The sequence below is a fragment of the Cricetulus griseus genome, chromosome X, assembly GCF_003668045.3.
Source record: "Cricetulus griseus strain 17A/GY chromosome X, alternate assembly CriGri-PICRH-1.0, whole genome shotgun sequence".
Classification (NCBI taxonomy): Eukaryota; Metazoa; Chordata; class Mammalia; order Rodentia; family Cricetidae; genus Cricetulus; species Cricetulus griseus.
The window spans coordinates 99,621,794-99,637,310 of record NC_048604.1 but is presented as its reverse complement, the minus strand read 5'-3'; the positions used below and the strand labels follow the sequence as shown (position 1 = coordinate 99,637,310).

General features: G+C 40.6%; 1 protein-coding gene across 1 annotated transcript in view; it reads right to left on the bottom strand.

Annotated features, from left to right (window-relative positions):
• Nucleotides 1-6,040: 6,040 nt before the first annotated feature.
• Asb9 (ankyrin repeat and SOCS box containing 9) overlaps nt 6,041-15,517 on the bottom strand; it is a 29,075-nt gene continuing 19,598 nt past the window's right edge. The window contains exons 4-7 of the mRNA XM_035449700.1: nt 14,630-14,780; nt 11,861-11,995; nt 9,925-10,116; nt 6,041-6,165 (exon numbers count right to left, since the gene is read on the bottom strand). Coding sequence (XP_035305591.1) covers nt 6,041-6,165; nt 9,925-10,116; nt 11,861-11,995; nt 14,630-14,780 — 603 coding nt within the window. The remainder of the gene's footprint in view (nt 6,166-9,924; nt 10,117-11,860; nt 11,996-14,629; nt 14,781-15,517) is intronic.

The following is a 15,517-nucleotide window of genomic DNA, read 5'->3' as shown; positions in this document are numbered from 1 at the left end:
TCTTGTCAAATCAGCGAGTATTTATATACTTGAAGGAGTCTAAAGGTCTTGGATTGTGTATTAGGCCATAGAACATCCTTGTCCTCTCTCACATCATGAAGGCTACAACATGAAGGTTGAACTCTTTTCTGTACTGAGAGAACAGTGACACGGAGTTTTGCCATGTTCAACATCAAAATGCACCCAAGGCAGAGGCGAAACCTGGTTAAATTTTCTCAGTCTCAGCTTAAACACTTTGAAGGCATGGCATCTAACAGAGGCCTCTTTCTCCTGCATCTGATGGTATGCACTGGGAAGTCGGGTGCTAAACTGTTTGATAAGACTGATGTCCTGTGATCATAGCCCACACCATAATGAGTAGCATGTGATCACTCTGACTGATGTTGAAGAACCAGACAGGAAATCAGAGTGTGGAAGGTGCGTGTCTTGAGCAGAGGGATGCTGTGTCCCTCTCTGAACTTCACTTTCCAGGGTACAGAAGCACTTATCACAGATAAGTGCCAAAAGGAGATCAGAAGAGGCAAAGAACTGATACTCTCTGTCCTGGATAAGTTGGCGAGAAGGTAGACCAGGAGGTGGACCTACAGCAAACTTAATTGCCTTTTGTAAGCAAGTTGTCCAACTTAAGTCCTATGAATTCTAGTGACTCTCTTTTTAAAAATCAACCAAATGCTTTACTAAGACATACAGAAGAGTCATAAACGCCAGTAAGACACAGTAGTACCCCACCATGACACTTGACTCCCTAAGCAGCCATATCAGGGTCTTCATTCTTTATGGAGAAGTCCCCAAAAGGAGTTGGCTTTTGTGTACCTAAGTTTCTCTAGCTAAAAAATGAATATAACTGTGTTTGGTATCATTAAGCATTATAACTATTATATGGGGTGATATCTATGAAGGTCATTGCTGCAGGTCCAATATGGGGTCATATATTATGTGCTATAAACATGTTTGATAAAATAACAAAATAAGCCTTGTTATGTTACTGTATATTAGACTTCAGGCAAATCAACACAAACTTGATGGCTATTAGTCATCAGCAGGTATAGCCAGCTTGGAGGCATAAAATGCCTCCAAAGGACTTAACTTTAAAGTCCGGATATTACCCGATAGGCTTGACTTGGAAGCAGACAGTATTTTCCAGCTGCTTACAAACAGGAATTCAGGGACATGTGTTCCTCCTGGCCTCAGAGGAAGTAAACTTCTATGCTGGTACCTTCAAACAGACAGCAAGGAACTCAACAGTCTCTAGATGCTGAGAGAGCCCTGACTGATAGCCAGCAGGAAACAGGAGCCCGTCCTACAACTACAAGGAACTAGTTTCTGCCACTAAGCATGAGCTCATAAAAAAAGTTCCATGGACCCTGGATAAAAGTCATGATGTCAACATATGTGTATGATGATTGATTTTGATTGCCAAATTAACCAGATTAAGAACTGCCTCAGACATTTAGTGTTACACATTTTTGGGAGCACCTATGAAGGCAATTCCAAAGAGGAATTAACAAGAGGAAAAGAATAAGACCTACCATGAATTTGGGGGTAAGGGTGGGGAGTGCCACCCATCCCATAGCCAGGCTGAATAGAAAGGTAAATAGGATAAAGGTCAATGTTGGCATTTCTTTTTCGATACTCCTTAGTCCACTGAGACATGAGAAAGCAGCCTGAGACTCCTGGTTCCTCAGCTTCAAGATGCAAGTTGCTCCTTGCCATGACGACTTGCCCACTGCAATGGACCGTATCTCCTTAAACAATGATGCAAAACCAAAGGTTCCTCCCTCACATTGCTTCTTCTCAGACACTGGGTCACAGACATGAGAAAATTAGCTAATATACTGAATCTTCAGTCCTGTGGAGACCCAAAACAGAGAATCTAGCTCTCTGCACCTAAAACAATGTCAAACAATTTGTGTTGCATTAATCCAATGCATTTGTAACAACTTGTTGTGTAGCAGTCTAAGACTCTTACTGCTGGAAGGAAAACAGCAAACAGGGGAGTACCAAATGAGCAGTCAGTATTCTCCAACATGTAGGGGACATCCCTATCATCCTATCATGGAAAGGTTTTGTCACTAACAAGGTAAGCTCATACATAAGAGTTAATATGCAATATCAAGCTTGATCTCCTAAGACCATATAGCATGGTGCTATGTCTACCTGACTCACTGGAAGGACAAGGATGACTCACTTACCCCAAGAGTTACCAAGTTTGGATTCTCTCAGGCTGAATCATGCTAACCCAGAAAGCACTGTGTAATGTCCAGACCTAAACATAACATTGCTTCTCAGTATCACACTGGGACCTTTGACCTACAGACCTGCTTCCCAATCCATGTTCTGGGGACCATCAGGAAACTGGGAAGGGTGTTCCTAGACCTGAAGACCACAGCTCTGTGGCTGCTTAAAGAAAAGGAATGGCAAAGCATGTAATTGGTGAGGGACTTGACTTCTGAGTTGAACCCTGGCTTTGCCACTTGCTAACTGTGACTTTTTAGCCCTTCTGTACCCGTCTGTGGAGTGGCACGACAGTTGTAAAGATTTATATAAGTCACTAGTGCTTCATACCTACTTTTTAGTGAGCCCTTGGAAATAAGAACTAGTTAGCTGCATGATGCTGACCTGATCTTATTTTGAAACCCAAAGGCTAGGCTTTAATCATATTGTAAAGCCCCACCCCTATGCCTGGAATAGAAAGCAGAGAACAATTTGTTTCCTTGTTCCTGAACCTTTAGTGTCTGTTTATTAAGTGAGCACTCCAGATTGGTACACAGAGTACCAGACCATGTCAGTCAAAGCCAGAATTTAAAAGCCATCATTTTCTAGCCCTTTTCTTTTGCTTTCTTCTTTCATCATAATATGAATTATGCTACCCATGTACATCTACTGAACCAAAACAAGAAAAATATTGCAAAGCAACAATGCACTAGTCTACAGAATATATTAGGTTGTGATGTGAAAACAGATACAATTCTTATTAGCTTTAAAAGATGGTATAACTTATAGCCTCCATTCCAGTAAGTGGGTTTTCAGTGCTGGAATAAAACACATGATCAAAAGCAACTTGGGGAGGAATGGGTTTATTCTGCTTACCACTTCCACATCACTGTTCATTATTGAAAGCAGTCAGGGCAGGAACTCAAACAGAGCAGGAACCTGGAGGCAGGAGTGATGGAGACACTATGGAGGGTGCTGCTTACTGGCTTGCTCAGCCAGTTTTCTTATAGAACTTAGGACCACCAGCCCCTGTGTTGCACCACCAACAGTGAGCTGGGCCCTTCCATGTCAGCCGTCGATCAAGAAAATGCCCTACAGGCTTGCCTGCAGCCCAATCTTATGGAAGCACTTTCTCAATTGAGGTTCCCTCCTTTCAGATGACTTTAGCATATGTCAAGTTGACATAAAACTAACCAGGACAGTGAGAATATGTAAGTGTGACTTATACAGCTTTTATGACATAATTGTTTGCATTGCATCAGGTAAACAAAGCATTCAAAGGTGTGCACCACTAGTAAACACAATCATATCTAGACTCATAAAAGTGGATCTTTTAATGGAGTCTTCTTTCTGAGTGTTGCTGACTGAAATGCTTTAATATCGCCCTAAATAGCAACAAGGGAAGTAGCTGGTAGTATTTTTGTGAAGATGACCATTTGTTACATGGATTTTCAAATTGCTTAATTGACTGTAACACTTAAGAAGAAAAATGTTCTTCTAATAATTCTGTCACAGTTTTGGATTACCATAGAAAGGGTTCGTCTGAGACATTTTATTTGAAACATCAGGCTGTCGTGTGTGTGTGTGTGTGTGTGTGTGTGTGTGTGTGTGTGTGTGTGTGTGTATACAGTGTTCATGTGTATAGGTTTACATGCGCATGCACATTTGTGCCCTTATATGTAGATGCTATAGCTTGACACTAAGTCTCTTCCACAATTGCTTTTTTTTCTCCTTTGAGACAGGGTCTCTCCTGGATTTGTAGCTTGCCATTCTGTCTAGATTGTCTTTGCCCCTGCCAGTACTGGGTTTAAAAGTGTGTGCTGCCATGGGTTCTGGGGATCATCACGGGGGCTTGGGTTGTCATGCTTGCATTTCCTGAGCCAATTCCCTGGGCCCTAAACTGATGTTTTCCAAAAGAAAACACTGGCAAAATGCTCACAGCTCCTGCCCCTTGGCAAAAGACTCTTTGACTAGAATGTGAGAGCTAGGAAACAGTATCTGTTGTTAGAATATGCCTCTCATTAACTTTGCCTCCTTAGTGTCTAGAATGGTGCCTGCAAAGAGACACAGCCACTCACTAAGTAATCCCCAAATAAACAAAATCAGTGAGTGAATGGAACTGAATGAATTAGCAAGATGCAGGGATACTTATGTTCATTAGCTAGCTATAAATTCTAAGTAGTGAAAGTGGAGATGGTCAGGTTATGAAGCCAACAAACAGGGAAGGGAGACGTTTTATTCAACCTAGAGCTATGGGCTATAGCACAAGGCAAAGAAACCATTGTCAGTAGAATCTATCACCACAAAGTTTTCATTCCCAAATGGAAATTTCCAGAGCCTCCGTGGTAAACCATTTTGTGACTGGTCATTTTTTTTAGTAGTGAGTCTTTTGCTTGAATAATTATGTGGCAACAGCGCCATCTTCTGGAAGAATTAGTTAGGAATTTTCAAACCATAGCCTAGACTTTTTCATACAGCAAATTAAATTAATAATCACAGACAAATTATGTTGGGTGTATTTTAGGAGAATCCTCTAGGCCATATGTAACATATGTCATCTCATACATAACGGTTTTCCTTAAAACGGTTACAATATTTTCTTTATAATGATGTAATGGAACCCCCAAATGCATCTCTCAGTGAGATAACTAAAACCATCCATACTAAACTGCATCACAGGTTTCCTGTAAATCTGAAACTGAAAAGCAGTTAAAATCAGTTAACTTACCATCTGAGGAACACTGTCCAATATAAGTTCCTGTGTGTCTGTGTAATACGGCACAGTGGCCACTTTGCCTGAGTAGGTTATAATAAACACATTTGATATGTGGCTGATGACACTGAGATGAAGTTTTCACTTTACATTGATTTAATTAATTCTGTTTTTTTAAATTCACCATCTTTGTGCACTTCAGGGTTTCTCAACTTAGACACCATTTGCATGTTGACCTGAATAATGCTTTATTGTGGGTGAGGGGCTATTCTGTGAGCAAGTGATGGTTAGGGGAACCCTGGCCTCTGTCCAGCTGTCTGTCAAATTATGAACTGAGATTACCCAGTAGTACAAATCTCCTTAGTAAAGACAACTAAAAATGCATGCAGCCATTGTTAATATCCCAAGTTGGGGGGCAGGGGGCTGAAAAATCACCCACGACTGAAAGCCCTAAACAGTAGCTACTATATTCCACAGCAGGGTTCTAGAATGTTTTGAATGTGCATATGGGATTTGGGATGGAGTAAAACTTGCTTCTATAGCTAATACAGTTACATCTGTGTCATAAAGTGAGAAAAGGTTAATACATAGATACAAACAAAGAAACATTGTTCTTGTCTCCCTTTCCATACCATGGAGATGGAGCCAGAACATAAAATTCTGCTTAGCTAAAATTGTCCAGGTTAACAGCAGCCAATTTACGTTTATATCTGGCTCCTCTGTCCTTGATCTGGGTAATTGGATATATTGATCAGTCTGAGCTTCAGTGTATTACCTAGCAAAGGTAATACAGTAAATAGTACCCACCCGGGCAGTTTGTATGAAGGCTCGATTAAATGATGCATAACGTGTTCCTTGCTTCATTCTTGCCAAGTAGGACATGTTCAAAACCAATAGCTAATTTTTAAGCAGAGGACAGTCTTCACACTCTCTAACCAGTAACACAAAAGACCCAGTGGGTTCCCATTTTTAAAAATAATGATCTAACAGGAAAAAATGTAAAAGAAAACATTAGTCAAACATTCAAACATTATCAACAAGTTTATTTGAAACTCCAGTGGTCAAAGTTTCAACAACCTTTTTCGGTTGTTTGTGAATCCACTCCTTACACAACTAAAGGTGTAAAAGAAAGCGCTTCAGGTCTTCCGGGAGGAAGAGTGCAGCAATCTTATGATGCTGCCGAATGCCGAAGCATTTCCTGATTCTCAGGCGGCATAACTGCATCAAAGACTCAGGACCTGGAGAAAGAGCATGGGACAAGTCACACATTGACTTCGCTGACCTAGGACTGCCTTTTAAAATCATGCAATGTATAATAATATCCTTATACAGAAATACTGCATGCTTAAGACTATGTTCCCTTGTTTTTTTGTTTTTTTTTCTGATTATAATATAGTTACATTAATTCCCCCTTCCCCTTCCTCCCACCAAACATTCCTGTATACCTCTCCTTGTTCTCTTTGAAATTGTTATGTGCATCTATAAAGGGGCATTCTGAGACCAAGTTCTGTTTTCCTGTATTTAACTGAAGTAAAATCTATGTTTTAAGCTTTACTTTTATGTTTATCTATATATATGTATATACATGGAGTGTGGGTACAAGCATGAGGGTATCTATGGAAGCCATAAGAGGACACAGGATCATCTGCAGCTGGAATTACAGGAGGTTGTAAGCTGCCAGATGCAGGTGCTGGGAGCAGAACCCCAATCCTTTGCAATAGCAGGAAGCACTCTTAACTGCTCAGCCATCTCTGTCCCTCACTGGATTTTAATTTATGACAGAGTAAAAGAAATGTAAAAGTTACCCTCATTAAGAGAGGCAAAAGGAAACTAACTTGGAAATTAAATAGCTACACAAAAATTTGAATCATAAAAAATAGAATTCATGCTTCAGGGTGCTGTCTTTTACCTTAAAAATTAAATCATATTTCTAGATGCAAGTACATCTATGTTATAATTTTAACAACTTAAAGATATTCAAATATACTAAGTTCCAAATGAATCATAAGTTCATGTTATTTAGTTGTGTTTCCTTTTCTGTTCTGCATTCTAAGTTATCCAAAAGCTTCATCTCATGGGTGAAAACTCAACTAACATAAACTCGCACAGAGAACCCAAGAGTTTAAATTTTAGGATGGTGGTTCTCAACAGGCTGGGTAGGGGAAAAGAAAAGTGAGGTATTTTCTTCCTGGAGTCAGGAGCACAGCACTGTCAATGACTCCAACTGTCAATGGTACCAAGGTTTAGAACCCCTATTATAGAATAAAAGGGAAGTATAATCACCCATCCCCACCCCCACTCTTTGTACCAAATTAAAATGGAAATTATTTTTGCTATTTTTTAAAGAAAACTATATACCCTTAATAATTGCATGAAACAGTAGCCTTCAATCTAGTATGCAATTTAGATTTGGCTGGAGTTGGGGAAGTTTAAACTGTGTCCCGGCCCAGAGACACTGCTTCAGTTATCATTAGTTTGTGCCTGTGCATCTAGATTTTGTTAAAGCCATGGGCTCCAGGTCATTTTATTGTGAAATCAGTCTTGAAACTACAATTGAAATGATACTACAGCCCCTACTGTCCTGTAGCCTCACTGCAAGCTCCAGATGAACTTAGTTATGGGTCTCTCAAGTGATGGAACACAAGAAGTGAAAACAAACAGTCAAAAAAATGTAAGCTCCAGCTAGAGCCCTGACAGCACTTTCTAGAAGGTACAGCTCGAAGTCGGGGCACCTTTCAGACTATGTTCAAGGCATAGACCAGCACACTTCACAGTGTATACTTAGGGAGCAACATGTATGTGCCAGTGCTGGAGGGTGTGACTCCTGAAATCCTTTCCCTTGGCTTCCAAGAAAAGTGAGATCCCCACCTTCCCTAACTTCCATGCCAAGCCAACTCAGAGCACAGTTAAGTTCAGCTTATATTCCCCAGTCCCCACACCCTGGAAGGACAGTGATTTAATTAAGTTGCCTCCCTGAGCACAGAGAGTCAGGTAAGCTGAATCAGCAAGGAGACCCAGCGTCAGAAAAAGAAACTGGTGTGTTATATCTGCAGCTCTAACTTTGTGCTTGCATGGAACTGTTTCTGGTGGCCTACTGTCCTGCTAAGAAGTGGCCTCATCAGAATCCTAAAAGTGACTCATGAAGGCAAAATGGAGGTGATTTTCTTCTGTGGCAAATTATATTTTGTTGGTTTGGGGTCCTTAGGATGGAATGTAGCACCTTTCATTGTAGCAAGGGTGTGCTTCACTGCCATGCTGTACCCCTAAACCAGTAGGATCATAGGCCTACTGTCATCATTCCAAGTGTGAAATGAGGAAATTAAGGATAACGTAGGTCTCTATGAATAGCTCTGGGGAATAGAGTAGAAAGAAAACACCAAGCTGGGCATGATGGTGCACACCTTCAATCCCAACAGTAAGGCAGAGGCAAGGATATCTCTGCGAGTTCAAGTCTAGCCTGATCTACATAGCAAGTTCAAAGACAGCCAGGGCTACACAGATAGACCCTGTCTCAAAAAATTTAAAAAGGAAAATATCAGTGAAAACAATCTGAAAATCTTATGACTCATCCCACTGTGTGACTTCAAAGGACCCTGAGGCACAGCTGCCTCTGGGTAACACATTTCCAATAAAAAATATTAAAACATTTTATAGCTATGTAAGTATAAAGATGAATATAATTCTGGTTAGGATTTATTCATCTTCCTTCTTGTTTTAATAAGAATTAATTAAAATATTTCTGTGGGCTCTGAGAGACTATAAGAGAAAGTGACCCTGTGTGTATACATAGGACTTTTTTAAAACAAGAAATCTTCAAAATGCAGGCAGAAATGCCCAATGATTATCCAACTGTTTAACAGAAAGAGGCCTCTAGTTGATTCCTTCCGCCTACATCAGTCTTCCTTAGCCTGTGCTGCAATGCTAAAGAGTGCAGGCAACTGCAAGATGGGCAATTGCCCTGGGGCAGTGGGAGTAGGAGGAAGTCTTTGGCCCACTTTATCATTCTGCCCAACTTCAGGCCTACTTCTCAGCATGTGGGTAGAAAATAACCAGTTTATTGACATCAGAGTCCTTCAGGTATGGAGACCTGCTTCAGAGTCCCATAGTCCAAAAACAGCACAATCAACACTCTGGTAAGAATGCAGGTACTGAATTGCCTTCAGGAACAACTGACAATGCAATCAGGTATCCTCACAACCTAAAAGGACTCTTTGCTCTAAGAAATGCCCCTTCTCCTGTGCATACCACTGTGTAGTTATTTGGAAGAGCAGTGTGAGGTCTTATTTATGGAGGAGTGTACATAATTTGCAAGAGTAAATGTATCTTGATTGGTGTGAATCATTAAACAAATACCCTAAACTCTCAGTTAGCTTCATCTTAATCCCAGCAATCAATTACTCCTAGGTTTGGCTGATGTATGGAGCAGTTAGACATCTTGGGGAATCAGACAATGCCTAGAAGGCTTCTGCTGAATTACTGTAAAGGAGTGGTTCTCACTCTGTGGGTCACGAACTCTGTAGGGGTAGAATGACCCTTTCAAGAGGTCACTTAAGTTCATCAGAAAACACAGATATTTACATTACAATTCATAACAGTAGCAAAATTACAGTTACGAAGTAGTGGCAACATAATTTCATGGTTGGGGGTCACAACAACATGAGGAACTATTTTAAAGGGTCAAAGCTTTAGGAAGGTTGAGAACCACTACTCTAAAGCATGCTTCGGTTAACTTAAATATCAAATACTTTTTAACAATAGCCTGACCTCCTTAAAAACTGGCCTAACAGCCTGATTCCAACATATTCAACAACAACAGGCTATTTACTTCATAAACAGTGTTGTGCCCTATGGAATTATCTCAGGTTCCCCATGCATGGTGATGGCAGAGAGCAATCTTTTCCAGGACTGGAAGTCAGAACTTAGGAAATGCCTGCCTCCTACTAAAGATCAAAGAAGTCTTAGGAGTTAGAGCTGAGATTTGGGCAAAGGAGAGGCACCTTCTCTCTCCAAGAAGATCTCAGTCACAGGACTCTCCCGAGGCACCAAGTCCACAGGACGTTTTCCTTCAGCGTTCCTAGCTTGAACATTTGCTCCGAAGTCCATCAGTAGGTATACCAGCTCCCCAAAAGACATCCTGGCCACTACATGAAGAGGGGATTCCAAGCCTTTGCCTTTATTCACAGATGCTCCTAAATGGTCACAAGAACAAAACATGGAGTGTCAAAAGTGTTTAAAATGGGGAATCCATGATGAACATGATTCTGTGAGATTGTGAACTGGTCTGACTTTATATCATTTACTATAGTAACAGGGAAACTGGGCACTGGATATACAGCTCTGTTGGCAAAGTGCTTGCCATCCAAGTATGAGAATCTGTGTTGAATCCCCACCACCCAGAGAAAACTGTGAGTGTGGAAGCACATGCTTGTGGTCCTAGCATGCTGAGGAGTGGGGACTGGAAGACCCTTGAAGCCAGCTGAGCTTAATCATTGAGTTCCAGGTCCTAGTGAGAGCATGAGCTCTGAACATTAAGCTGGATGGTTAAGGTTGACCTCTGGCCTCCAGGTGAGCATAAACACACACACACACACACACACACACACACACACACACACACACACACACACACACACACACACACACAACCCTCCCCACATAAACATGCACACTCTTACACAAATATAATAAAAGGAAAATAGTATTTGACAATGTGACTGAAAGTACAATGTGAGCTGTGTAACATATGGAGGTACCAACTCGACACAGAGTACTCTTCATGGGCATAATACAATCAAGAAATATCTGAGTAGCATGAAAGTTGCATATTCATTATTAATGCAGTGTAAGTACTAGTAAAGACTTACACTGTGTACATCATGAAGCCAGATTCATACACTGAGCAGCCAGCACTGCATTTAAAGCCACGGGACTTGCGACTGTGTGAGCTGGATCATTAAACACAACCAATTAAGGGGGCATTTTTCCTAAGTTGGAAAAATGGATCCTGTTATCACAGGAAGGGTTGCAAGTTCTCTTTAGGAGGAAGGTGGATTTCTGGGGCTATCCCCACCAAACTCTAGTTACCCTCTAAATAAAACCCCATCCCAGCTCAGAGTCTGCTTCTCACTGAGGTATATTCAGGCTCAGACTTTCACCTGAGCGGATGTCCCTCCACAAAAACCGATGCCCAAGCAACAAACATTCATTGAATTGTTTTTAAATAATTTTTTTTTACTTTGTGAGAGATGCCAAAGACGGCCCTGTCCTGGATAACAGATTTAAATATCTCAAAGCTTAAAATCTACCTAAAAGTAGTAATAGGAAGGAGTGAGAGTGGCAGAGAAAATGGTGAATAAGAAAAGAAATAGGGAACACAAGAACAGTCAGTGTGGGGGGAATGACTCTGGAGTCTTAAAGGAAGAACAGAATTCAGAAAATTAAAGAGTTGGAACAGTGTTCCCAGTGTTGAGAAGAAGGGACAGCTGTAGGGAGATATGGAATGATAGAACATCTCTTCATGGAAAGGATAATGTTTATGGCGGACTAATTTCCTAATCAGAAAGAAACACGGAAGATAGTCCCAAATCGGAAGAGTCAGCTAAAACCCATTGGCTTTGCAAGCTTTGTAGAGCTGAATCACGATTGCCCAGCTAGAGAGAGGCAGAGTAAAGGATAGATCAACTAGTGATAAATGAGGACCACCCTGGAAGAAGGCATGGGTGGTATACATCATCACCTTCTTCTTCATTGTCATGCTAGTTAGAAGTGAGAAAACACAAGTGTGAATGGTGTAAAACAACTCCTCATGAGGACAATGTATGTCTCAAGCCCCTTGCTCACACTCTTCCCTTTAGTATGACACCAGGATCTTCAAGATTCACTTAATTTGCTTTTCATTTTCATGCCTTATTTTGTTTTGCTGTTTTGCCTTACCTAACTCCAGAAGCTTCTTGGCGCAGGCTAGCTGCTGGTTTTTGCAAGCGATATATAGAGGAGTACCCAGGTGGCTGATGTTATAGTCAATATTGGCACCATAATCTGCAAGGGACTCGATGCATTTCACATGACCTACAGTCCAAAAAAGAAGAAAAGGGTTACTGCACAAATTCCCTAAACAAAAGTCCCTATTTTTGTGTGTTTAAATGAATCCCCAACACATCCAGCAATCAAAAGCCATATTCTTTGTTTGTTTTTGTTTTTTATTTTTTTATATATGTGAATTACAAACAAGATTGAATTACATGATGAACCCAGTTCCCTTCTCCCTCCCTTCCTCCTCTACCACCCCCCCAACTAAAATCCTACCTATCATATGTCCTTTCTTCTAATCTACACCTGATTCAAAATTTCTGCTTCCTCATGACCTCTGCATCCTTCCTTTTCTTCCCTTCTCACTCTCATAGCTTCCTCCCCCCTCTTCCCATGTTCTCAATTTGCTCAGGAGATAAAAGCCATATTCTTTTACTTAAAATGGAAAATAATTTTAAACACTGGCATCAGAGTAAATGTCTGTTCAAAAGTCCATTAGGTCAGCTCACCCAGCCATTCCATGAAGAGGAGAATCAGGCTTTTGCCTTGGTTCATCAAAACGAAAGGAGGGTCAGCCAAAGAACAGGATCCAACCATCAACATCCACAGCTGCAGATGGAACAGCACCTGCATTCACTAGCCATAGAAACCAACCAGCATCCACTCACCTTTATCAATTGTTTGTGTGCTTGTAAGAGCCATGGAGCAACAGGACTAAAAATGGTCCTGAAGAAAGACATGGAATGTATCACAGGACAGGGCAGGAAGCTTACAGCCTGCAAAGGCTGGAGGAATAGGCCACAATAAGCACAAGCAAATCTTAAACACTGCCAAATCCCATGGGAGCAAGGCCCAGTCTGGCAAACGAAGTTTGTTCAAAGTAGATTCACTCTGCCTTGGCCCAGAATGCCATATTTTAAACACCACCCTTTGGGGTCTCATGTTGAACCATTTTAATTGTATGTATCCAGTAAACATGTTGAGTTAATATGGCTCTTCATAAAGAAACCACAATGATTTCCCAGTTAATTACAACATTGGTTGGTCTGGTTGAATGCAAAGCCATTCTAGAAAGGCCCTGGGGAAACAGAAAGCCCTCCAGCAAAGTATAGACATGCAGGTGATGCTAAACACCAGAGAAAAGCAAAAATTCAAACTGTACTTTATAGAAAGATTTACCCTCTTGTGACAACTGTTAACTTGACAGAATCTAGAATCAGCTAGAAGGCAAGCATCCAGGCACACTTGTGAGGAATTATCTAGATTAAGGTTGGCCTCTGAGAATTTCTCTGAAGGATTAGCTTGATTACTGTTAATTAGTATTTGAGACTCATCTTAACTGTAGGTGGGACCATTGCCTGGGCAGGAGAAATCAAGCTAAGCATCATGTGTGTATCCATCATTCTCCACTTCCTGGTTGGAGATGCCACATGACCAGCTGCTTCATGCTCCCACTGCCTTGAATTCCCCACCGTGATAGGCTGTACTTAGAACTGTAAGCTAAAATCAGTCCTTTCTCCCTTAAGTTGCTTCCATCAGAGGTCAGAGTATTTTAGCATGGCAACAGGAAAAAAAACTAAGATCATCCCTGAACTGATAAAAAGTCTTATAGATTTCCTCAAGCTGAAAATATGTTTCACTTTTCAAAATTAGATGACCCCAAGCCACTGTTGATACCCTAAAATAGAAAATGATTGTTTTGTAAAGCACACAACAAATGCTGGTAAGGGACCCTTATCCACTGTAGGTGGGGATGTAAACTAGGATACCCACAATGGAAATCATTATGGAGGTCTCCCAGATAAACTGCAGTGAAATTACCAGACAACTTGGCTGTACCAACACTACTGGGTATATACTAAAGGAACCTGAGCCAATGTACCACAATAGTCAATGATATGGAATTAGCCCAGTTCTCCATTAGTAGCTGAATGGATAAAAAATTATGGTAAATGTATAACACAGAGTTTTGTTGTGACATAAAGAATGGGATTATATTGTTCACATGAAAATGAGTGTAATTGGAGATCACCATACTAAGCAAAATAAGGCAAACCCAGAAAGACAAATACAAAATATACAATCACTCATATGTGGAACCTAGATTATATATGTGTGTTCAAACACACATACACACACACACACACACACACACACACACACACACACACACACACACCATAAAAGTAGAAGGGGGTCTACTTGGGAAGAGAAAGACAGGCAAGAGAGAGAAATGAATATGATTGAATATGACTGAGGGTTGAATATGATTGAGATACATGATAGCCTTGAATGAAAATGTTAGTATGAATCCTTTTGCTTCATACAATTAATTATGGACTAACAAAAACCCTTGATTTCTATGGGATCAAGTATTCCACAAAGATCCATAGTGTAGTCTAGTACGTACCATCCCTTGTTATGAAAATATATCTCTGAAAGGGTGCTTCTCAAACTTAACTGTGGATCAGAACACCCTGGAGATATTTGGATTAAACAGGGCTAGAGCAGAGCCTCCGAGTCTTTCTTCACAAGCCTGGTCATATGGACGCTCCTACTACCAGGCGCCCTTTGAAAACTATTGCACTAAAATGTCCCTCTTCTTTCCCATTTCAGTAGTAAGAGTGTCCTCGAAGGACTGGGTAAAAACCCTCACATTCCAGATGGATTTACCTCTCTTTGCAGCCTCGTGGATGGGAGAGGCCAGATCACTCTCAGGATGGGGAGCTGCTCCATGATCCAGAAGGAGAGTCACGCAATCGTGGTTGCCACCGAGGCAGGCATTATACAAGGGTGTTCTCCAGTCTATGGCTATGCCATTCACCTGTGAAGAAAACCCAACTCCAGGATGAAGACAGTGACTGATGTGGATTGAACTCAAGGTTAACCCTCTCACTTTCAAAGGGTTTTTTAACTTCTCTTGAGCCTTAAGGTCCATCTTCTTATATAAAATGAGGACCACCAAACTGTCATTAAAAAAGCAAATGAAGTATAAAATACAAGGCAGTCATAACGTTATTGAAGATTCCATCTCCTCCCTGCCTTCCTTGGGATCATGAACTTTAAAACTAGTTACGATAATTTCCGTAGCATAGCTTACAAATTAACGTTTCCATTTTAAACATCCATCCTAGACAGTAGCCAGAGTAAGCTAAAATTGATTTTTTAAAAAGACTATTTTTTTTTTACTTAAAGGTTTGATTCTCATGCAAATATGATTCACACACCAAAGAATTTATTCAATTCATTCACTAACCAGAGGAGTGGTAAGATGGTAGGGTCGGATCAAAGAAGTATTTATACAGTCTGTCAATATGCTACTTAAATATGCTGGCAAACAGATATACAACTGGTTAACAAGACTGTAAAATTATAGATTCTGGAGATTTTTTTCTTATGTTAGAACTGTCACAGAAGTTTACAAACTAAGATCCATATCATTATGCTTGGGCTACAAACACTAGATAGCAAGCCCAGACATACACGGACTTTTCTATCTTGTCATATACTCTGATGTATCTGTTAAATGAAGATATTGTGGGGAAAAAACCGAATTCACTA